A 24,213-nucleotide genomic window follows, 5' to 3' on the forward strand; every position below is an offset into this window, starting at 1 on the left:
ACAGAATGGCGCCACCTTCGCGGGTCTCTGTCCAGAGGCCCGCCAAAAGTGGAACAAAGGGCTCAACCTTTGGTTTCGGAGTCACAGAGAAAAACACAGACGCCGTTTTTCAACCCGAGTTCTGGCAGAAAATACCACTCGATAAACTTATTTAAGATAAGTAGATCGGTGGTACGTTGGAGATTAACGAAAAACAGTATCAATCTTCAACAATGGGACGAATCCCATAGGGTTATGCTCGGGGCCGAACATAACAAGTAGTTTCCACTGCCACCAGCCAAAACTCGACGAGGGGGGACGGGACAGTGCCCCCTCGAGTAACAGATCCAGGAGTAATCGTATTACCCCTACTAGCACGTCCACAATAAGATGGTTGGTACTAGTTCTGTTAGTAAATTTAGGTCTAGTAAAGCCAATGGTGACTTTACATGCCCGGGGAGACAGTAGTCAGTCCCCGGGTATGGAGTCTATGGTGGGGGGACCAGCTAGGGTGCCCCCGTGTCACGACACGTAAGGTGCGGGGTGACACACATAGAACAACTTATGAGACCCTATGGAGTAAAAGACCCCATAGCCCATCGAACACATTGACTATTCAAAGGAATTCCCCACATACATGTCCAAGAGTGAGAGGAAAAGGGTCACACTCTTGGCAGGAGGGAAAAAACAAACCCCAGAAATCCAGCAAAGCTGCTGGGGGACTCACTAGGTTAGGAAATTCAGCCTAAACAGAGAATTCTCCCTAACACCCTAGATAAAGCATTGATAGATATTTGGAACACAGTCTTTAAAGAAGGCATGAGCTACGTAGCACTATCACGCTTACGTACACTTGACGGTCCATTTCTTTTTTTAAACATTTCTTTATTAGTTTTCCAGTAGTAAAACAATTAACACATCAGACAGTATCAATACCTCCATACAGACAGGAAGACTAAAAGAAGAACACCAACATCCTGCTGGGGAGCAAAAAACCAGTCCCCCACCCAACCCCTAACACCCCACCAGGTTAACGGTACATGCAGCAGAACACATCCAAATGGCTAGACCTCCACTTAGGATACAATGACCTTGGTCCAAATAAACAAAGCCAAATATAATATGTCCGTGGCCAACGAAGATACTGACCTATTCACAGATTCAATAGTCTTCCACCCCACCCAGGGGTACTTTCCTAATTGTGCTGCAGAGAGAGGGTGCTCTCAGAGTCCGACTGACGAGCCATAAAGCTCCTAAAAGAGTACCAAAAGTCTGCAGGCCTACAGTTAAGAGGAAGCGTTTGGTTGTAGTGCGATTCTCTACGCTCATACATCGACATGCAATTTTTCCATTGGTGTATTGAAGGTGCCTGAGATGCCCCCCATGCACGTGCCACCAGGGACTTGGTGACCGCTGAAGCCATCTCAAACAGCTTTCTATCGTTGCTTGCACAAAATTCTACCCACGACAGCGCCCACGTTTCTGGAGTGAAAGGGATCGAGGTCTCCAACACTTGCTCCATCACCTCAGCCACCGCACCCCAAAAAATCTGGACATGGGGACAAGACCATGCTACATGGTAATAATCAGCAGGCGATTGATAGCATCGCCTGCACTCCGGTGAACGGAGGAGAAACAGTTTATGTAAAGACAGAGGGGAATAGTACAGTTGATGTAAAAATGTAAAATGTATCAGGCGGAATCTGTTATTACTGGAAATCAATTTAGTCCGAGCAAGAATGCCTTTCCATTGATCCTCAGATAAAGAGCGAGCCATGCCAGCCTCCCATTGAACCCTGTAGGCAGAAGAAGGAGAAGCCCCAAGCCCCCGTGCCGGACTATACAGGGAAGACTTTCCTAGAGGAGGGCGGAGCTACAATATACTCTAAAATCGTGGAGGTTACTGGGCCCTCAGGAAAGTCAGGCCATTTCGACTTCAGTACCTCGCGGAGGCAGAAATATAACAATTGGGTGAGTGGGGTACAGTCGCCCCTCGTCTTAAGAGTTTCCCAAGTTATAAATTTCCCCTGTGGTGCCACATCGCCCAGGTTGTGAATTACGCGGAAGGAAATGCGGGATCGCTTCCTCGCCCAGATAAGTCTAGTCAACATAGATTTTATACAAGTCCAGAATGATACCGGGGGCCATACTGGAACGTTATTGAAAACATACAAACGTTTTGGTAGGACAACCATTTTGACACGAGAGATACGGGCCACCTGGGAGATAGGAAGCCGGACCCAAGAATACCCCCGATGTTCCAATTGCTGCAGCGCTGAAACATAGTTTTCCTGATACAAAAGTGCAGGGGTAGTGGACACCTAATACCCAAATACCGGACTCCCTGCGGACACCAAGCAAAGGCCTCACCCACATCCTGTGGGGTTACTCCCGGCGTAAGCGGAAGTACCTCAGACTTGGCCCAGTTTATCTGCAGCCCAGAGAAAGCGCCAAATGCAACTATCTCCCCCATCACGGGTTGCAGGTTCGTTCGAGGATATTTTATGTATAAAAGAATATCATCTGTATAGAGTGAAATGATAGATGCAAAAGACCGAATTATCAGGCCGTGAACTTAACGGTCTATTTCTAATCAACTTTGATGCAAGTAAAGTAAACGCTGATATTCCTTGCATTTTAGAATACAATAGACTACGTTTACTATACACCCCCCATCTAAAAACATATCCTGTTCCACAAAAAGGAAAACACTGTAAAAGAAAACTAATTGAAACAGAAATGCAACAGGATCTCACTGAAAATCCTCCAAAGAGAGTAAAGGAAGCTAATACTTCATCAATTACCACAACCAAAGAAGAATCTATTACTCAAAGTAACTCAAGTGAAGAAGAACGCACACTCCGAAAAAATGACTTGGACACAGAACTATCTGGTCCATTCAAATTTTCAAATATAACTAGTGTAAATTGCTCTGCAAATGTAGCAATCAATATTCTATTTCAATTGCCACCAATTGTTGACAACATTTACTTACATAGTATAGACCAATTGTGTTTGCAAATGTTAATCCTTCATAGAAACGCAACCACCAATCCTGACAACACATATAGCATTCATGGAATAAGACAAGAATTGGACTACTGTGCTGGAATGGTGAAATTCACTATAAACTCACAAGAAGATCCACAAGAATTTCTAATGTACTTACTACAAGTACTGGAAAACAAAAACATACCTATAAATGAAATCTTCTAGATTTCATCCATGTGGAAACATACATGCACTTTCTGCAACAATGTGGCACAGGAACAAATCCCTAATGAGCGCTTTGTTTATGTATCCATACCTAATTGTGAATCCGTTCCATTTCAGCAACTTGTACAAAATGCAAACCATGGTAGATTATGTACTACGTGAAATTCAGATAATCGCTCCACCTTACTAATACAAACACATAGTAAATACATAATACTAATGCTTCTACGTTACAATGCAGATGGTACCAAAAACAACTGCAAGCTGACTGGATTCACACATGGTCAAGTATCACTTGGTAAGAAAACCTTCACAACGATAGGTATAATCTACCACGCAGGAGCCACACCAATGCAGGTCACTACACTGCATATTTATAAAAGAAATGTGGATGGTTCGAATGTAATGATAGTACCATTACTCTAAAGCAGAGATTACCAGCATATCTTACAAACGCTTATTTAATCTTCTTAAAACCAAAATTTAATAACTAATCTGTACTTAAACATTAACAAAACTTCAATTAGAAAACAATAAACAGTTAGAATACGCTAACAGGTATCTAACTGCTCCAATAATCTGCAACAACCCAACAGATAGATCAGCAACTTGAGAATATAAATAAAAAACTATAACCAGTTAAAATTCAACAACAGGTATGTAACAATCTGCAATAAGACAACAGATAGAACATTAGCCTGAAAAAACAAGTGAACACTGAAAACAAACAAACAAATAGACTGTAGCATAACAAAAAAAGTGTTTTTTAATCCAACACAGATTTTTTTCCCACAGACCCAATGATTTAAAAAACAAACACAGAAACTGAGCAAATTGCACAGTACACTGGTTTGTAAACTACTAAATATGAGGGTCGAAAAAAGCTGCAATGTCTATTTTGCAATGTAATAATTCTTTAAAAAACACCCACACTAACATGATCTTTTCTTTTATCACAGAAATTGAAAAAGAATATCTGCTCCAGTTACCCAACTCCTGAAAAAAATATATCCAATCACAAAAAATCAAACAGTAAGTATATTCTAATAGAACACCTAAATACTGCTGCATAACAGAACCATTGAAACAAACATCTAACCATACACCACAATACAAACTGTTTACTTCCATGGATATGTTATACTGCAGTGCTTGTTACCAAACTCTACAATCTTAATGACATGATATAGCCAAAACTTCACATACAAACTATACAAATCGAACAGTACACAAACTGTAGATTTGCAAATATTTGATAGATATTCGATTCTATGAGTGTGATCTACGGGTGTGATATGCTGCAGTGGTTGTGGCAAGGGCCTAGAGTCTTGGGTGCATGGCCTACGGCCTTCGGCCATGCACCCAAGACTCTAGGCCCTGGCCATAACCACCGCAGCATATCACTCTCATAGATCACACCCATAGAATCAAACTTTTTGACTGTGCCAAATGGGCATTTTTTATGTCCGCGGACACCGTGCGTGTCCTTAGAACAGTTTCAACTTGCCTGCGGACAGCACAGACGGGAATAGTGTCCTTAGGACACCCCTCATTTTTACTAATTACGGACATCCCGGAAATGGCGCGGGCTTGGCGAATACTTCTCTTCCCCATCTCTTACTCCCAAACCTCCCCAAGCACTCTTGCACACCAAAACACTCCCCAAAACTGCATTTTTCCTCTGTTTGCTGCCACGTTTTAGGCGGATCCAAGATGGCGGACGCATCGGAACAATCTGACACACTTCACGCTCTTCACCATCCAATCAGCGAACACGTCACATGTCCGCGGACATGACGCAAGCCGATTAGCCAATCGGTGTCCTGGAAACAGGGAAGTGTGTCCGTGGAGCAGACATAGATATCACTAATTCTTTTAGACCTAATTTTTGATTGTTTTAAAAAAATCTACTGGACGGATTTTCACCAAATTTACAAAAGCACGCATTTGGGACCAAGCCGCTACTCCTACTGCAAATTGTGTGAAAATCTGTCCAGCGGTTTGGGCTGTAGGCGTGTGCAAAGTTTTTTCCCCATTCAGTCTATGGGGAAAAAATAAATTTTGGGACCCCCTCTATAACTTTGCCCCCCCTGGATCAAACCTCACCAAACTTTGCAAAAAGATTCAGAGTGGGCCATATACTTTTTTTGCAAAGTTCGTCCAGGGAGATCGAAGTTATAAGCCACCCAAAAAGTGCTCTTCCTATGGATTAGCAATTTAACCATAACTACACAGCCACTACCGTTTTTTAAAATTTTTAAATTTATTTTGCATTTGTAAAGCGCTCACACAGCCCGCGGGCATGGAGGCGCTGTTAGAGGAATTGTTCTTTTTTTTGTTTTGTTTCGTAAATGTGTATTTTTTTTGTTGTCTTAGTTGCGTATATAACACGCTTAAATACCCAGAGGTTTCTAAGCGCGGACCTGGGGATCGAACCTGTGTTGCTATCTTGTTTCCAAGGCGAGCACGTTGCCGCTGAGCTATACTCCCGTGGCTGTGTAATAAAGATTGAGCTACAATTTGTTGGGTTGGAAAAAAGTTCAAACTAGATTCCGTTAAGGGGGTCTGGTGAGAGTCTGGTCAGATCATTAAAGGCGGTATTGTGAGAGTCTGGCCAAATCGTAAATTTTTTCAGTTCCCAATAAAAGAGGCCCTTTGGATCATATAAATGTCAATGTAAGCAATTTGACATCTGGATATAAATTCAGCTTCATACTATTTCATCCTAGACAGGCATTCTCTATCTTACCTCTGGCACATTGCTTCGGGGTGAAACATTTGGACGGACTGGAGGCTGAGAATCTAAACATAATAAACAAAGTGAAGTCGACTTTAGCATCTTGTGTGTGTGTGTGAGAACTTTAGCGTCACATTTCAACACTGTGGATAGCTTGGTGACTAGGTAATACCCTTACCTTTCGAGGAGTCAGACAATGTTTCTAGATGTATATCTGCTACAGAAGCAGTTGGCTTGTCTCTGAAAGATAAACACACCACACTTGTCATTGGTTATCCCAGATAAATGTCATTTTTTTTTATTAAGGGTATATATGTTGCACATCCCTAGGCACAGAGGACTGCAAAGAATTTCAAAAGCAAATAGCCATACGTAAAAAGCTACAGGGTTAAACATTAAATGACAAGATGGTTTACATAGCTCAGATATGACATATGCATTTAGTCACATTCATGTAAAAAGCTGGGGGAAACAGTTGTATGGCCATGGGTCAAGAGCTTAGATTAACATAGAAATGATCTGCAAAGAAAGATTTTGTATTCCTTCTTGAATTGCTGGAGGGGAGTTGAGAGCCTTAGAACCCCATCACATCTGTGGCGGTGACAGTAAAATGTAAGCTATTGTAGAATACCACCTCTTAACTGACTGCCACGTTACCGCCCTGGGGTGTTCACCAACCACAGTATTCCAAGGGTAATGCTGCCTGACTTGCGGTGAATAGTGTCATAAAAACACCACCAATGTTTACCTTCACCCAGCAGATGAAGTTAAAAATTGTACATGGTTCACATAAATGTTTGCAGTTTGTTGCTGTTGTAAAGGGAAACACAAGTGCCGCCTTTTACTGCAGGAGAAACATCTTTGCAGGGGGACCCTGAAAGGCAATGAAATAGTGGATATTTCTGATGCCCACCTTTTCGCACCCTTTGCAGAGTAATGCAGGGAAAATATCCAGATGCGATATAAGTGGTGTAGCACAAAATGTTGAGGCCCCCCATGGGCCATGCTGAGATCCCACCCAGGTGCTCAACAAAGCCTTTGACCACGACACACTCCAGGCCGGCCTAGGTCACCACACATGCACAATGCCCATGATAATCATGCTGCTGCACGGACATGCTGCACACTGTACTAGGTGAAAGATGTAAGTATATTTTGAATCAAAGCTGACATCTTTCACATAGTGTAGAAACACAGGGGCAGTGCCGGGCCCCTGGCATCTAAATGTACCAGCGACCAGTGATGGCTGGTGAATTTTTCAATTGGAGGGGCATACATATTTGGCAAAGATATGTGAGAACGACTGAGCATAGCCATGGAGCCTGAATCAACCACGGTGGCTTCGGTGGGAATGGGGGGCAGATGGGAGGGTTCTCCCTCAAAGAAATATTTTTGAATAATGAGTTAAAATGGCCCATTGTACAGCACACTTTCTGAGAAAAACTGGTTAAAAGCCAGACTGTTTGCAATGGTTTTTGAAGGGTAACTCATGAAAAAATCGAAATGATGCAGGTCACCAACAGTGCACAGGAACATTTCCCAACATGCTTTTTCATGATGACTTTCCCCACAATATATTAGAATATAAAAAGCTTTGTCATGCTGGCTGTGGCCATATATTTCCATGCTGGCTGAAATAATATATGCTATTATTCCCCACAATATATTGTGACTTTCCCCACAATATATTAGAGTATAAAAAGCTTTGTCATGCTGGCTGTGGCCATGTATTTCCATGCTGACTGAAATAATATATGCTATTATTCCCATATAAGAACAAACTCATATTTGCTTTGCAGTCATGATACCATAAGACATCATGTTCAAGCTGGCTCTACCAATATAGGCCAGTCACCCCAGGTAAGACAATAGTCGTGTTTGCTTTGCCAGTAAAATTGCTATGCCACAATAAGAAAACATATCCAAACTGGCTGCATCTATGTAGGCCAGTCTAGACAGATAACAATACTTATCATGCCTGCTTTATCATACATGCCCAGTACGATATTATAGCTAGATTGGCTGAATCATTAACATTAGAAAGTATGTTATAAATATGCTGCATGCATCACCTGGTCTCTGCGGAGGCATTGGGGCATGGTTGCATCCCTCCCTGAATTTGAATCACCCCCCTTCAGGCCTCTCCCTCAGTAGAAAAGATGTGAGCAGTGGTACATGGTGATACTGCTCCTGCATGGAGATAAGAGTGTGTGAGTGTGCCAATCTGTGATTGTTGTACCTCTCGAACCTGTCACCCCAAAGTACGGTTTCTGTGCGCATTCGGCCGGCCCATAAAGCTAACCTGTGAATTATGGAAGATAAGCTCTCTGTCCTGCTACTTCTGGCAGGGGCACGCCAAATGGAATCTAGTTCATTCACTGATCCCTGATAAGGATTAGTCCAGTCCAGCTGCGACTATGCTTCTCCTTATGATTGGTAAGTCTTTCCTGAGCTCTTGTGATGCTGTTCGTTCTGTTTAATGTCTTTATATGTTGCTCCTATTTATGCCTGCAATAATGTCTCTGTTTTCTTCCCTTAGATGGAAATGCGGCCTCAATGCAGCTGTGAAAAGCGTGATGCAGCCGGATGGAAGATGGATGCTACCGCAATGTTGGACAGCAGGTAAGTGATGGTTTAAGGAAAGCGCGAAGTATGGTGAAGCGCAACCTTAAACTGACTGTTTTTTCGATGTCTAACCTTGTCTTCTGTTTTTCCTTGCAGGCGCTGCTGTCGACGATGGAGCATGTCGTGCTGCGGTGTCAAGATGAAGATTTCGGCATTCTGGAAAGTGTAAAGATGAATACTTGGTTCGCCGAAGAGATGTACAGGTAAGAACAGCTTCCCCCAGTTGGTATGTATGCTGGCAGGAAGCAGGATGTTCAGGAAGCAGGATCTTCAAAGGTAATTCTGACCTCAGGCGACGGAGAGCGTTACGCTGCTTGCAAGTGCAGAATAACGTGAAGCATCTGTCTTGAGGATCGGGGCTGCTTATATAGCTGAGACCGTGGGCACGCCCATTAGGGCCGGCTTACCAGCCACACCCTGGCCCTCCTAGAGAGTGAGCATGTGCAAAAGGCAATCCATTAGCAGCCACACCCAAAAATACACTTGGCGCTGCTTAATGGATGAAATGTTCAAGGTTAATGCATCCTGCTTAATGGATGCAATGTTCAACGTTAATGCATCTGAAGTGCTATGTCCATAATAAAAGCTTTTTGGTGTTAAATGGATGTTCTTTTTTACTTTTGTTCATGAGCCTGGTGCCAAAGGCGCCAGGACAGTGTCCACCCAGGTCTCCTGTGCATGCGACCCATGCATGCCTGTGCCCCTGACTTCATGACCATGAAGGGGAGGAGAGCCAGTGAAGCTGGTTCATATTTGTGGCTATACAGTCATGTTTCATTTTATCCTAGACTAGGCTGCTGGCTCTTCCTTCCAGAATATCAATAATTAACTGCTTTTACTAAAACCTACTACTGTTATTCTCCTCTACTGCTGCCCTTCCACTCCTCATTTCTTCTTTCATGGCCTCAATAACCTACCTAGAACTATTCCTATCTAGGACCCAGCCATAGTCTTGAAGATTTAAATCCCTTTAACATAACCATGGAACACTGAATCCACTCTTGTTAACCACAGTCTGGTGCCCCCACGATGATGCAATGACACACAGGCATTGCAATGCTCTTGACATAGTCTTCACCTATCCCAGCCTCAACTCATCATCCCTCATCATGAATCCCTCTCACACAGTCATCTCCTCACTTCACTGACACTGTGCTGCCTCATCTCTCCACAATTCAGCCCGACTCCATGAACTCCTTCCTACCTCAAGAAAGGCTGGTCTTCCATATAGACTGAACATCACCTCTCGCTTTTCCCACACTGATCAAATTGTTTGCCTTAAAGTCATAGCTAAAAACTCCACTTGAACATTATCATCCTGTTTGTTCCTTTGTCATCTCCTACACTAAGCCTCAACAATGGATTGCCTCATCCAGCCAAAAGATGAGGGCTTCTATGCATTTCCACCTGGGTTAATGGGGAATCCCTACTCCCCCTGTCTCATTGCCTCTTACAAGGAATCTCTCCTTGCTCTTTCCACTCCTCTGGTGTATGTTAAATCCACCGGCTACACCATTGTTCTGCATTCTCTGGCTCTCCAGATGTTTTGGTCTACGACTACCAGCAGCCGTAGTCAGAATAGTAAATGGTGAGGGATCACGGAGTCATGGGCCCTCATTACAACTCAGGTGGTAAGGGGTTTACGGCGCCGTAAACAGCGCCGACCCTTACCGCCTGAGTACGAGGTCCCTTAGCGCCATGGCGGATTTAACACCTGCTTTTAGCAGGTGTTAAAATCCATGGCGCTAAGGGACCATGGAGTTAATTATGCCTCCGTAATTTACGGTGGCGTAATTAACGCCTTCCCCACTCCCATTATGCCCTATGGGGCAAAAATGGGAATGGGGAAGGGTAAATGGGGATTGGGGACTTACCGCCCCGCCAAGGTCGGAATGGGGCGGTAAGTCCGCCAACCACCATGGCGTAAACGTAGTTTACGCCATGGTGGTAAAGTCACGGCCCAGGCGGTAACTTACCGCCTGGGTCGTAATGAGGGCCATAGTCTGAAACATCTGGAGAGGGGCAGGTTGCAGAACTATGCATTACACCAACTTTATCTCTTCCCTCCATCCCATCTATGACCCTAAAATCTATGATTACCCACTTGCGATCCCTCTCTCTCACCTCCTTCGTCTCAACTAATGACTATTTGCGATGCCAAAAATGTCCAAAATATGAAACACCCTCACTGCCCTCTTTTCTCTCCCTCTAACGCCATACATTTCCCTTTTAAACTGCACTCCTACCCTCTCTTTCATTTCTGTCTTTCCACGGCACTCAAGTGATTTAGCAATCATTATTTGATCGCCCAAACCATCTTGTATACCTGTCAAATGCTTTTGGACTGCAGTCAAATATTTGGCACCACTGACATGCTCTTACCTATCTCCTGTCTCTTTAAGAAATTGCTCTTTACTGGAATCTTCGCAATGCTTATAGGTGATAGCATCATATCCATGTCTTAGAAAACTCTTCTGTGACTTCTCATTTCAACCTTTATTGATAATGCCCAAATCACATTTGCCTTCCTCCTTCACCTCAGAATTGTACTCGCACATCACAAACTGTCTCTCTGCCATTCTTCATAGAATGGAATTACATTGCATGATGCTTAGTTATGTTATGTTAGTGTGATGTACCTACCTGAGCTCTGACGGATCTGAAAAGGAAGCAGTGCTTGGGGGTTGGTTAGTGGGATCAAGAGGGATAGCGCAAGATAGCTTTGATGTGCTGTTGGTAGCTTCAGTTTGAAAAACCTGTTCACTGTGTCATAGGTGTGTTTTGGTTAATAGTTGTGAAACCGTGTTTTGTGTATGAGTGTGAATGGGTGGTTTGCATGTACGTAGTTTGTTTTTTCTGTGGTGCGTTTGGGGCAATAGGTGTTGCACTACAGTATGTGTGCAGTTTTTGGTGCTTTCAGTTTTCTGTTGAGACAGAGGAGTGTGTGAGTTTTACTTTGGTGTTTGAGGGTGGGTGTGCAGAATAATTGAAAGTTGTATTAGTAGGGTAAGTCATGAGATTGTTCTGTGCTGTTTTCCTTGGAATTATGTTGGTTTGACAGAGTACCGTTTCTTTTATGCTGGTCCACGTCGAGATGCATAATTTCTTTGGATATCCAGGTTTCAGCTTCATTATGTTGTTTTGGGTGTTTCTCTTGTGTAGTGTTGTGATGGCTGTTTCTCTCGTACAGAGTTTAGTTGAGTGAGTTAAAGAGCCATGTTTTTAGTCATTTTCTGAATGCTAGGTGTTCTTCCTTCGGGAGAGAGTTCCAAAGTTTTGCAAAGATGCAGGAGAATGCTGATTAGGCAATTTCAGATTGGAGTACTGTTTTGGCTTCATAAGGATGTTGTTGGTTAATCTTAATGTTCCATTTGGTTTGTTAATGGAGATCTTTTCTTGTATGAATTCTGCTCCGAAGAAGATTCCTTTTTAGACTGGCAGCCAATGAAGGGTCCGTAGTGCTGGAGTGAGGTAATTGATTGATTGATTGATTGATTGAGGGTTTTTTATTGCGCGACAAGAACAAACCAAATTGTATATAGGTGCAGATGTTCTATAAACGATTCAATGAACATGTGCCAGTCCCGGGAACTTACTAAATGGCCATATCTAGAATCCCTCTAACCTATTTAACTTGGAAAGGACTCTGCTTTCCTAATCTCCCATGGCAGGCTGTTCCATAATTTAGATCCAAATATTGAAAATGTACAATCTCTATACACACAGGAGGAAGAGGGGACGGCCAAAAGCAATGTATCCCCTGATCAGAGGGTCCGAGTTGGTTGGTAAAGCCTTAACTTTTCTAGCCTTCTAGGGGGCTAGATTATTCTAACATGTATATATCATGCACCCAATCTTAAAAGTAATCCTATCCTCCACAGCTAGCCAGTGAATGGAGCGATGCATCACTGAAATAGGAGAGGACTTGCACACTACAAACAGCAGTCTAACTGCCACATTTTGCACCTTTTGCAGTCAATGTATTTGTTTTGCAGGAGCTATGGCTAAAAGGCTGTTACAATAATCCCATTGTGAATTTACCAGGGCTCCCACCGCTACTGCATGGTCCTTCTCAGGTACAAAGGGGAGGGCATTCCCTAACAGGCACAAGCTATAAAAGATAGCATGTACTTTGGCTCCAATTTGGTCTTCACAGTTAAGATCATTCTGCAATATGCAGCCAAGATTGTTAATCCTAGAGGCATCCTTCAACTCCAATCCTAGGAGAAAAGGAGGAGTTGGACATATGTGCTCACTAAGCAAATGTTTTGGTCCAAACCAGATGGCCTCCATTTTGCTTGGGTTAAGTTTGAACCAATTAGTGGAAATACAGCTACTAACTTCCACCAAACAATGACTCACCCGTGAGAAAGACTCCACTACATCATCCAACCAAATGAACACCTGAGCGTCGTCTGCGTATTACTGGAAGCAGACCTTCTGTCTCTGCCGGCTGTCCATTAGATGATTGAGATATCAGCGGGGGAAGAGGGACAATCCTGAGGGAGAGAGTCTGACTGATAACCTCCAGACCTCACTCTCCAGTTGCCGCCCTGACAGAAAAGAGAAAAATCATTTGATCACACTGGCAAAGACATTTCACATTTCCCTCAGTCGATCAATAATGGGTTTCCTCTTGTTGAGATTGGCAATTAAGCTTGCTGTAGCATTCTACAGTCTTTGTAGTTTTTTGGTGAGGTGTTCCAGCATTCCAAGACAGATGCTGTTGGCGTAGTCTATTCTTGACATGACAAGGGGGAAGACCACATTTGAAAGTGAGCTAGGGTAGAATCCATTTAATTGTGTGAAAGTGGTAGAAGCATTTTTTTACTAATGTGTTGACTTGTAATTCTAGATTAAAGTCGTTGTCCATTAGTATTCCATGTTTTTTAACTACTTTTGAGGCTTCTGTTTGCTTTCCCATTTCCGTAGACCATGGGATATAGAGTGAGTTTGAGTTTTTTTTTTTTACGTGTTCATGATTTCTGTTTTGTCAGGGTTTTGTGGTGGACTGTGCCAAAGGCTACTGATAGGTCTGGTAGTATTAGTGCTGAGGTAACGCTGGAGTCAGTGTTGTTTTTTGGGTCATCCCATAATAAAAGTAATACTGTTTCTGTTCCTCTCATTGGGATGAATCATACTTGTGCTTGTTCTAGTAGCTGGCTGTTTTCTACATGTTCCAGGATATGTTCGTAGACATAGCTTTCAAGGAATTTTGCTGGGTATGGGATGTTTGATATCTGTCAGTAGTTGGTTTGGTCTTCTGTGTTTCTAGAGGGGTCTTTAAGGAGTGGTTTGATGTATGCAGATTTGAAGCTTTGTGGTCCGTTTCCTGCTGTCAACGAGTAGTTAAAGAGGTTGCAGACATATTCTGCCAGTGTTTTGTCAATGAGGATATCTTTGTACATGTCTGGTGTGCAGGGGTCTGTTGGTCAGCCTACTTTGTTGCTCTTTTGTACCACAGGCTGGTGAATTCTTGCAACGTGATAGGTAATAAGAAAGCTAGTCTTGCGGTTGGTTCAGGTGTCGGTTGGTTTGGGATACTGTTGGTGTTTTTGGGACTGGTCTTGATGATTTGAAGGATTTTCTGTGATTTTGTTTTTTAAGTGGTTTGCCAGGTTGTCACATAGTTTTTGTGAGGGTGTCGATGTGTTGTTCTAGTTGGTCATCTCTTTCTGGGTGTTGGTTGAATTGTTGATATGTTTGGTGTAGTATCGTTTTTTTGCATTGAGAATTTGGGCTTTGTATAGTCGTATCCTGTTTTGGTGGGCAATTTTCTTCTGCCGATTGGAGTGTTTCCTCCATTCTTGTATTCTTGTTCCAGTTTCCTGTTAATTTCTTCCAGTGCTCTGAGGGGAGGTGTGAAACATTTCACCGCTGTTTTCTTTAGTGAAGTGATAAATGGTGTTTCCGGTGCAACATATCGTCTAGTGTTTTAATGATCCATTTACAGATTTCCTCTGTTTTTCTGATGTTGGGTGACTCCAAGATAGTGATTGATGGTTTTGTGGGTTCCAGTCTAGTGTTTAGGTCCACAATGTATATGGATTTCCAGTTTCTGTTCTGAATTGGAGCTTTTTTTGGGAGGTTAGGCTGTACTTGCATTGGTGGGTGGATCACAAAGGGTATTTAGAGATGGTCACTCCATAGGATCTGCATTGGGGGAGCCATTGTAACCAGATTTCCTGTGGAGAAGATTGAATCTAGGGTGTGTCCTTTTTAGTGCCAAAAGAAGGAGTGAACATCTTCCTCTTTGCCACCTGATCATCTCATTTCATAGAAATGGATTTGCAATATAGGCATTCTACTTGAGAACAATTTAAGACTCTAGCAACATCTTTCTCTGCAGATGCCAGGCTCAACATTCTCCACATCAGGAAATGATGTCCCTAAATAACTTTCCACTCTCTTGAATCTATGATCTTCATTTTACTCATAAGCAAACTGAATTAATCCCTCCTCTGGGCCTTCATACTCTATTCATTTGCCCCTTTGACAAAGTTATCAACATTTCCACCTGACAACTTTTTTTATCTTCCTTTATCTGCTCCCACCTGTGCTCACCACCTCCATGCTGGTTAGTTCTCCATGCACAAGTACTCCCTTTTCAAATTCCTTCTGCTGGAATTAAATCTATCTATGGACAAAGTGAACAATGAATTTACATTGGTAACATTGATAGTCTAACATCTTAACTTGCATCTGTCAGTCTGTATTGTCAGCCAACAATTTCCCAAGTCCACCACAACAACCACTTTCTGTGTCATTCACTGCCATTCTTGTAGGGCATCCAGCAACAAGACTAACTGCTGCAAACATAGTACTGTATTCAATGTTTCTGTTCAAAGCACATCATTCTTTTCGATAACTCATGTTTATCCATTAAAATGAAGGCATAATTAAAAGTTATTTATTAGGGCATGACAAAAGTATTTTCAATTTTCAGTGAATATGTGCAGCTGCTTTTTGAAAGCCATATTGGCAATATGTTTTTTTAAAAAAATATTTGTATTGTCATTATTATTCCATGTGCTATTAACCAGCATTACATCATCACATAATTATCTCCATGACCTTCAACAGTATACATCATACAGACATTAACATGAATAATTAATACATACCAAACTGGGTCAACATTTCAACTGAAAGGATGGAAGTCCAACATCCAAAACGCATGGACAATTGTAAGCCGAGAAAACTCTTTTAGCAAGGTATTAGGCCCCTGGTAATGACGTAGCTGTCATGTGTTTTCTATGATGTCACAGTGTATTTAGGGTAAATGTAAATGTAGTTTTGCCACACTTCAGGGAGTTTTAGATTGTCTTCTGCATGATCAAATGCACGCATAGCAAAATGTTTCTTTCATTATATTCCATTCCTTTCACCACACCTATATTATTAGATAAGGTTATGTAGTTTGGATTTATTAAGTATAGTTAGTAGTTGTAATGAGCAAGAGGTTTGCTATGTTAGAATAGGCTAGTGGTATAGGCTGCTGATTTTTCCATTCTAGAGTGCGAGGCCACATTTCTGAGCTATGGTAATTTAAGTGACTTTTATTTCTGCCTTTGGGCAAAAAGCTCCAGGTAGCCATGGTCAGGGAAAGGATGCTGAACAGATTGTTGTTAATTGTTGCAAGGCAGTAAGTAATCAGGGGGTGGAGCGAGACTCGAGACAGCAGGTGCTTTCTCAGACGCGAGGCAAATGACTACACAATGGTTGTGAAGGACACAATGAGATGTGCAGAAAGGCTCCAGACATTGGCATTTCTAAAATACAGGACGCTCCGGAGGCCTTCGGCGCTGCATCCCGCATCTGAAAGACAAAAGAAGGTGCGTTTAAAGACATTGGGCAACTTTATTATTCACGTGCCATTACTCCTTCCCACGCCGAATCCAGTGGGTATTCCAGCACCCTTCAGCTTCTCTAAAGCTCCGAACTTGTACCTGCAAGATAAAAGGGACAGTTAGTGCGCATCGTGAAGCAGGCTACAAGCACTTACTTACGTGCTTCCAGGCGCTTCTATTCCTCACGCGGGTTCGATCCTCAACTCTCATCAGCCCGCCATCCGCCATCGCCGGAACCCTGCAAAACAAGAGATATCATTACAAAAGACTTTTAAGACATTTGAAGTGCCCAGAACTTACCGTTCGTGCAGTTAACGACGGACAGCAGTCCTCTGAGGTCAAGAGGCCTGCTCCCCTTATCCAGTGAAGAAACTGGTTACAGCACCCTGCCTCGAGGCAGATGGAGAGCACGGCGTTCACTTACCTAAGGTGAGAGCGTTAACCTTTGGGGTTCTACAGGAGAAGAGAAAGGGAAGAAGAGAGAGACATTCAATAACCCAGTTCATTAATCCCACATTTTCTATCTGCAGACATCTTACCCTTCGAGCCAGACATACAGTGCACAGAGGTCCAGCCCAAAGAGCCAGCCGTGTGTTACACATCACCTTTGAAGATACGGTATACGCCCAGTCAAGACCGGCGCCTCTACGGGAATCAGGTGAGCGTTACAGAACGCAAAGCCTACCGCAAAACTCCCGTCCAGGCGCTATGGAAACCTCGGATACCGACCAGCTAGCCCAGTTACTTGGGGAACTAAGGGCAGAAGTGCATGCAGCCCGTCAGGAAACGAACGCTCTAAGAAGGGAACTGATTATTTCCAAGGAGCGAACAGATGACCTCGCTAGACAATTGCTACAGTCACAAGCCGGACAGACCCCGTTACCCGCATCTGGGGGAAATCTTCCTTCTACATCCTCTATGAATCCAGTGCAGATCAACCTACCTGGGAATGTACCTCTGGCTCCGCCCGAATGATTTTCTGGTGACCCAAAGAGGTTTGCAGTATTTATCAATCAGTGCCGGTTGCACTTCTTATGCCGGCCAGCAGCCTTTCCAACTGATCAAGCTAAAGTAGCTTTCATGCTTTCGTACCTGAGTGGCAATGAGGCAGACTGGTCGATCCCTCTAGTAAATCAAGATGATCCGGTCCTCCATGATTTTCAAGCTTTTCAGCTCAGTATGGAAAAACTGTTCGCACGACATTCACAGGGGCAGGCCTTGGACAATGAGCTTCTTTCGTTGAGACAAGGTAATCAAGACCTTTTGGCTTATATTGCATCTTTCAACAGACTGGTAGTGGAAACTCACTGGCCTGAGGACAAAAGGATTACGCTGTTTTATAGAGGTCTACGCGGAGAGCTCAAAGATGTGTTAGCCCAAGTAGTGAATCCCCCACAAGATTGTTCGGACTATATAGACTTAGTCGTTCAAATAGATCACAGACTGCAGAACAGGAGGGCCGATCGTTCCAAGTTTGATGCTCGAGTATTTTCCAAACCGCCAACTCCTTCCAAAGGAGTAGACTCCGGGGAACCCATGCAAATAGGGGGTCTGAAAGGTCCTCTAACACAAAAGGAGCGGGAAAGGAGAAAACTGTTGCAATTATGCCTCTATTGCGGAAACTCAGGGCACTTTCTTCGAGACTGTCCGGTGAAACCTGCCAAGAAGGCAGTAGGAGCTGCAGTTACCAAAGTTACAAACTCTGAGCAGGGAAACGACCTCGCCCAACAAGAATAGAGGTCCTCTTGCCGAGCGTGAAAACCAGTTCCATGACCTTGCATTTCGTGATACCTATGGTCCTCATTAGCCCTGATAATCCGGATCGATTACATGCAATTGAAGCTTACGTCGACAGCGGTGCCATCGGCAATTATGTGGATCATGAAATGGTTTTGAGGATGAATCTAACTCTTTGTCCCAAGGCTGTAAAGGACGTCATTACTACGGTGGATGGTACGGAGATAGCCTCCGGGCCAGTAACGCATACCACTCAAGAAGTGACGCTAGTAAGTCAAGATGGACACCATGAGAAGATCGTGTTCGATGTGATCAAGGCCCCTCAGTTTCAGATTATTCTAGGAATACCTTGGTTAGAGAAACACAATCCTCTGATCGATTGGCGAGCAAGAACGGTCCAGTTTCCAGAATGTGTCTCTACTTGTCACCCTCCACCTGGTGTTGCACTAGCAGCAATTTCTTCAGAGACTCCCCAGTTACCTCCCGAATACCTAGAATACCAAGATGTTTTCCGGAAGGATCAGGCTAACTCTCTACCTCCTCATAGGTCTTATGACTGCCAGATAGACCTGATACCTGGATCTACTCCTCCTTGTAGTAGAATTTATGCCCTCACCGAGCCTGAGAACCTTCACCTTCGACAATACCTGGATCAATACCTGGCAAATGGGTTTATTCGTCCTTCCAAGTCCCCTGCTTCTTCAGCTTTGTTCTTCGTTCCAAAAAAGGAAGGAGACCTTAGAACTTGTATAGATTATCGCTCCCTGAACCAGATCACCGTTAAGAATAGATATCCGTTACCTTTGATCCCTGAACTCCTGGACCAAGTCAGAAAAGCATGCATATATACAAAGCTGGATCTTAGAGGAGCTTACCACTTGGTACGAGTAAAAGAGGGCGATGAATGGAAGACGGCCTTCCACACCAAGTATGGGCTATTTGAATATCAGGTCATGTCCTTCGGACTTTGTAATGCCCCGGCCGCCTTTCAATATTTTATGAACGATGTCCTCAGAGAGCTCATAGATGTGTATGTTGTTGTTTACATTGACGACATCCTCGTTTATTCTTCATCGGAATCTGAACATCGGAAACACGTGAAAATGGTCCTCGAAAGATTGCGTCAACACAAACTTTTCGCTAAGTTGGAAAAATGTGTTTTCAACGTGACTGAAGTTGAATTCTTGGGATTCATATTATCACCTGGCGGAGTGGGTATGGATTCAAAGAAGGTCGATGCAGTTCTCAAATGGCCATCACCATCCTCCGTAAAAGGTGTGCAAAGCATGTTAGGCTTCGCTAACTTTTACCGCAGGTTTATCCCCGAATTCTCTCGAATAGTCCAGCCCATCACTGCCTTGTTAAAGAAAAACAAACGTTTTGAATGGTCTACCGAGGCGGAACAAGCTTTCCAGGATTTGAAGACTAAATTTATCTCTGCACCAATCTTAAAACACCCTCGCCCCAAACTCCCCTACATCGTGGAAACTGATGCTTCAAGCCTTGCGATGGGGGCAGTTCTATCACAAAAGGACCCGGTAACCAATCAGTTGCATCCCGTGGCATTTTGGTCCCGCAAATTCTCGCCTCCTGAAATCAATTAAACGATTACTGACAAGGAACTTCTGGCTATCAAGTCTGCCTTTAAGGCTTGGCGGCATTATCTGCTGGGGGCCCGACACACCGTTACTGTGATTACGGATCACCGAAACCTGCAATATTTGAAAACCGCAAAAGCCCAATCCTCTAGACAACTCCGTTGGGCATTATTCTTTGCCGAGTTTGACTTCATAATTACCTATCGACCTGGTACAAAAAACGGTAAAGCTGATGCCCTTTCTCGGATGGGAGTGGAAGAACACTTCATCAACCCTAAACCTGTACCAATCATTCCCGAACAAAGAATTCTGGGTGTAATCGCCACAGAATCCATAGAGGAAGTTAAGGATAAAGCCAGGCAACTTGTAACTCCAGCAGACATACAGAATTGGCATCTGCAGGGAAAGGACTTTGCAGTAAAGGACAACTTATTGTATTTCCAAGAACGATTATACCTACCCAGTACAGATTTACAGAAAAAAGTAATCTCTTGTTATCACGATTCTTTAATGGAAGGACATCCCGGTATAGCCAAGACCTCAGAAAAGATCAAGCGCTACTTCTGGTGGCCGTCTTGGAAAAAAGATATCAGAGACTTTATAATGTCCTGTGGAGTATGCGCCCAAAACAAGAGTCAAAAGGAAAGACCAGCAGGCCTCTTACGCCCTATTGACATCCCACCTCGCCCTTGGCATACGCTTTCTATGGACTTCATCACCGATCTACCTCCATGCTCTGGATACAATACGATTCTAGTAATCGTGGACTTATTCTCCAAGATGGCGCATTTCATTCAGCTCAAAGGCTTGCCAACAGCAGCAACTCTGGCCCGAGAATTTCTCGAAAACATCGTCCGACTGCACGGTTTTCCTTCAGTTCTAATTTCGGATCGAGGTAGTCAATTTATTTCTCATTTTTGGCGAAGTTGCTGTCGGTCGGCTCAAATTGACGTGAGACTATTGACCAGTCACCACCCTCAGACCGACGGACAAACCGAGAGGACCAATCAAACTCTGGAACAGTATTTACGCTGCATGCTGCAACAAACTGAAAAAACTTGGAAAGACATCCTTTGGATAGCCGAATATGCCTACAATAACTCTGTCCATTCGGGAACTGGGAAAACCCCGTTTTTTCTTTTGTACGGCAGTCACCCTCGAACCTCGGAGTTGGATCCCCTCCAAGATCTTGAAACACCAGCAGTAGACTACCTGCATTCTACAATCACCCAAGCCTTTAAGGAAGCTGTTTCTCACCTTCAAAGGGCTAAAGAACAATACAAGAAAGGAGCAGATCAACATCGGAAGGAAGCCCCTCATTATCAAGTAGGGGATCAAGTCTGGTTATCCACCAAATATCTACCTCTAAAAGGGCCACGCACATTCAACCCAAGATACCTTGGTCCCTATTCCATCACTACCATAGTAAACCCAGTAGCGGTCAAGTTGGACTTGCCCCCGCACATGAAGATACATCCGGTCTTCCACGTCTCTCTATTAAAACCCGTGCAACCTCAAACCCGACTAACCAAATCTCCAAAACCTATCCTAGTTGATGGAGAACTCGAGTTTGAAGTCAAAAGCATTCTGGACTCCAAGATCTCCAAATCTAAACTATTCTACCTAATTGACTGGAAAGGCTACGGCCCCCAAGAGAGATCCTGGGAACCTGCTGAATATGTCCACACTCCTCGCCTAATCAAAAGATTTCACCGAACATTTCCTGACAAGCCAAAACCCCCCGGAGAAGCCCGGTTTGGGAGGGGCCTTGAGGGGGGGTACTGTCATGATCTCTGCTTCCAAAAGGTCAGGGTTTTCCCAACTCCCTTGGAAGCAGATCCATAACCCAGGTTCCGAGTGCCAACCAGTCCCAATTGGGACCTTTTGGACAGTGGCACCAGGCTCATAAATATGCCCAGTCCCAGCGCTGGAAGCGCCGGGCTCATAATGCTTGGGTGGACTTACCTGCAGCAGACCATGCTGCTTACTTGCCTGCCAGTTGAGCCTCTGATCCTCTTCTGTTTGGAACTACTTTTCCTGTTGGGTGGGGCAGGAGCCACTCCCTAGATTCAGAACACTGGAACTCTTCTGGAAAGCAGGAACTCTTTTCTTAGGCGTGGCTGTGGAAGGAGACACCTAAGCACTACAGGAGGCTATTTAAACCACACCCGATGGATGAATCTTGCTTTGCATTATTCTGCATCCTCAGCAGCAGAACGCTCATCGTGTCTTCTGCATCTGATCCTGGGCCTAAGGAAAAAGGCTTACCATTCTGAATCCAGTCTTCAGCAACGCCTATAAAGACAAGAAAGAACAGGTTAGCATTACGGTCTTCAGTGACAGCTCTTCACTTACCTGGTCCATCGGCTGTCACCAACGCCTCGCGCTGCATTCCGGCATCTGAAAGACAAAAGCTTACCAACTCTTCGCACACTCCGGAGGCTTTCGGCGCTGCATCCCGCATCTGAAAGACAAAACAAGGTGCGTTTAAAGACATTGGGGAACTTAAATACTCACGTGCCATTACTCCTTTCCACATCTAACCCAGTGGGTATTCCGGCACCCAGCAGCCGCCCCGAACTTGTACCTGCAAAATAAAAAGACAGTTAGAGCGCATCGTGAAGCAGGCAACAAGCGCTTACTTACGTGCTTCCAGGCGCTTCTATTCATCACACGGGCTCCATCTTCAACTCACGTCAGCCCGCCATCCGCCATCGCCGGAACCCTGCAAAACAAGAGACATCATTACTAAAGACTTTAAAGACATTAGAATTACTCGAAACTTACCGTTCGTGCAGTAAACGACGGACAGCAGTCCTCTGAAGTCAAGAGGCCTGCTCCCCTTATCCAGTGAAGAAACTGGTTACAGCACCCTGCCTCGAGGCAGATGGAGAGCACGGCGTTCAATTACCTAAGGTGAGAGCGTTAACCTTTGGGGTTCTACAGGAGAAGAGAAAGGGAAGAAGAGAGAGACATTCAATAACCCAGTTCATTAATCCCACATTTTCTATCTGCAGACATTTTCCCCTTCGAACCTGACATAAAGTGCACAGAGGTCCAGCCCAAAGAGCCAGCCGTGTGTTACACATCACCTTTGAAGATACGGTATACGCCCAGTCAAGACCGGCGCCTCTACGGGAATCAGGTGAGCGTTACAATTTTGTGCTGACTATAAAATTACATAATTTTCAAGGGGTGCTATATTGATGGTCACGAGAAAGGAAACCTTCAATTATATTGTTTAATGAATAGTATTCTTTAGGGACTTAATGGCGACTAGCCAATGGAAATGGTAGAAGGAACAAGTTACTTACCAGCACGGTCTTGCATGAATTCACATGCTCATGAATATTCCCCCTCGTCAAGTTGGGAATCCTCAGTAATAACCTGGGCAATGGCAATCGTCGTCCTAAACTCCAACCCTGGTGGCCATCTTCAGATTTGGTAGAGCCTGTAAAGAGGCAGTATGAACCAAGAAGAGCCACAGAGGGGAAGGAGGGAGGGTTTGCATGTAAATCCATGCAGTCCCATGCTGGAGAACAGGAGTTACAGGTAAGTAACTTGCTCCTTCTCAAGCATGGGGTCTTGCAAGTATTTGCATACTCATTGGGCCTCATTACAAGCATGTAGGTCCAGGAACTATGGTACCAGTAAGCATGCCGGCACCGTAGTTCCCAGGCCGCCATACTATGGGCTCTGCTCGTGGGTGCCTGACAGCGCACCGGGTTTTTCCTGGCGGGCTGAGCGGCACCCGTGAGTACAGCACGTCGGATGCGCCGGAGCAGGAGCCTTCACTGGTGGAAAAGTCCTGAAGAGGCTTTTGAGGAACTCCTTGACGAGCCTGTGTAACAACAGGGAGGGCTTTCCAGGTGCCGGGTGTATCGGAATATGGCAGCCAGATGCACCTCGATCGAGGCGTAAACCGGGCAGCCTTGCCCAGCGAAAGCATGTACGGAAGTAGCTGCAGAGCTGTAATCCACAGAGGCGTGATCTTCTGTGCCCTGCACCACACTGTGAGTCGCTTCCATTTGTGGCTGTAACAAGACAGCATACAGGACGCTCTGGCGAGGATCTTTTTGCATTCCAGTGGCAGGGAATAATTCCCAAACTCTAGGGCTGAAGGATCCAGGTTGTGAGGCTGAGCAACACTGGATCATGGTGTAGGATTGTTCAATTTTCTCTTGATAGAAGATCGGGAAGTGGGGGCAGTCGGATGGATGGAGCCATGAACAGATGGAGCCGGTCTGGGTGCCAGATCTGTGGTGGCCATGCCGGAGCAATGAGGATCACTATTGCAATGGCACTGTCTGAGTGTGTTGATCACATGTAGCAGTAGCGGAATTGACAGCAAGGCATAAAGGGAGAGCCCATCCCACGGGAATGAGAAGGCATCCCCCAGGCTCCTCAGCTGAGAATACCTGCTGGCAAGTGCCAAACCTCTGGCACTTGAGTTGGCCGCTGTCATGAAGAG

At 44.3% G+C, this 24,213-nt stretch overlaps 1 protein-coding gene across 1 annotated transcript in view; it reads right to left on the reverse strand.

Moving 5' to 3' along the window:
* Positions 1-24,213, reverse strand: part of LOC138516434 (sialic acid-binding Ig-like lectin 9) — a 530,018-nt gene that overhangs the window by 22,397 nt on the left and 483,408 nt on the right. The window contains exons 7-8 of the mRNA XM_069631556.1: positions 6,111-6,172; positions 5,945-5,997 (exon numbers count right to left, since the gene is read on the reverse strand). Coding sequence (XP_069487657.1) covers positions 5,945-5,997; positions 6,111-6,172 — 115 coding nt within the window. The remainder of the gene's footprint in view (positions 1-5,944; positions 5,998-6,110; positions 6,173-24,213) is intronic.

This window comes from Ambystoma mexicanum, chromosome 6q (assembly GCF_040938575.1).
Source record: "Ambystoma mexicanum isolate Mex_15411 chromosome 6q, UKY_AmexF1_1, whole genome shotgun sequence".
Lineage (NCBI taxonomy): Eukaryota > Metazoa > Chordata > Amphibia > Caudata > Ambystomatidae > Ambystoma > Ambystoma mexicanum.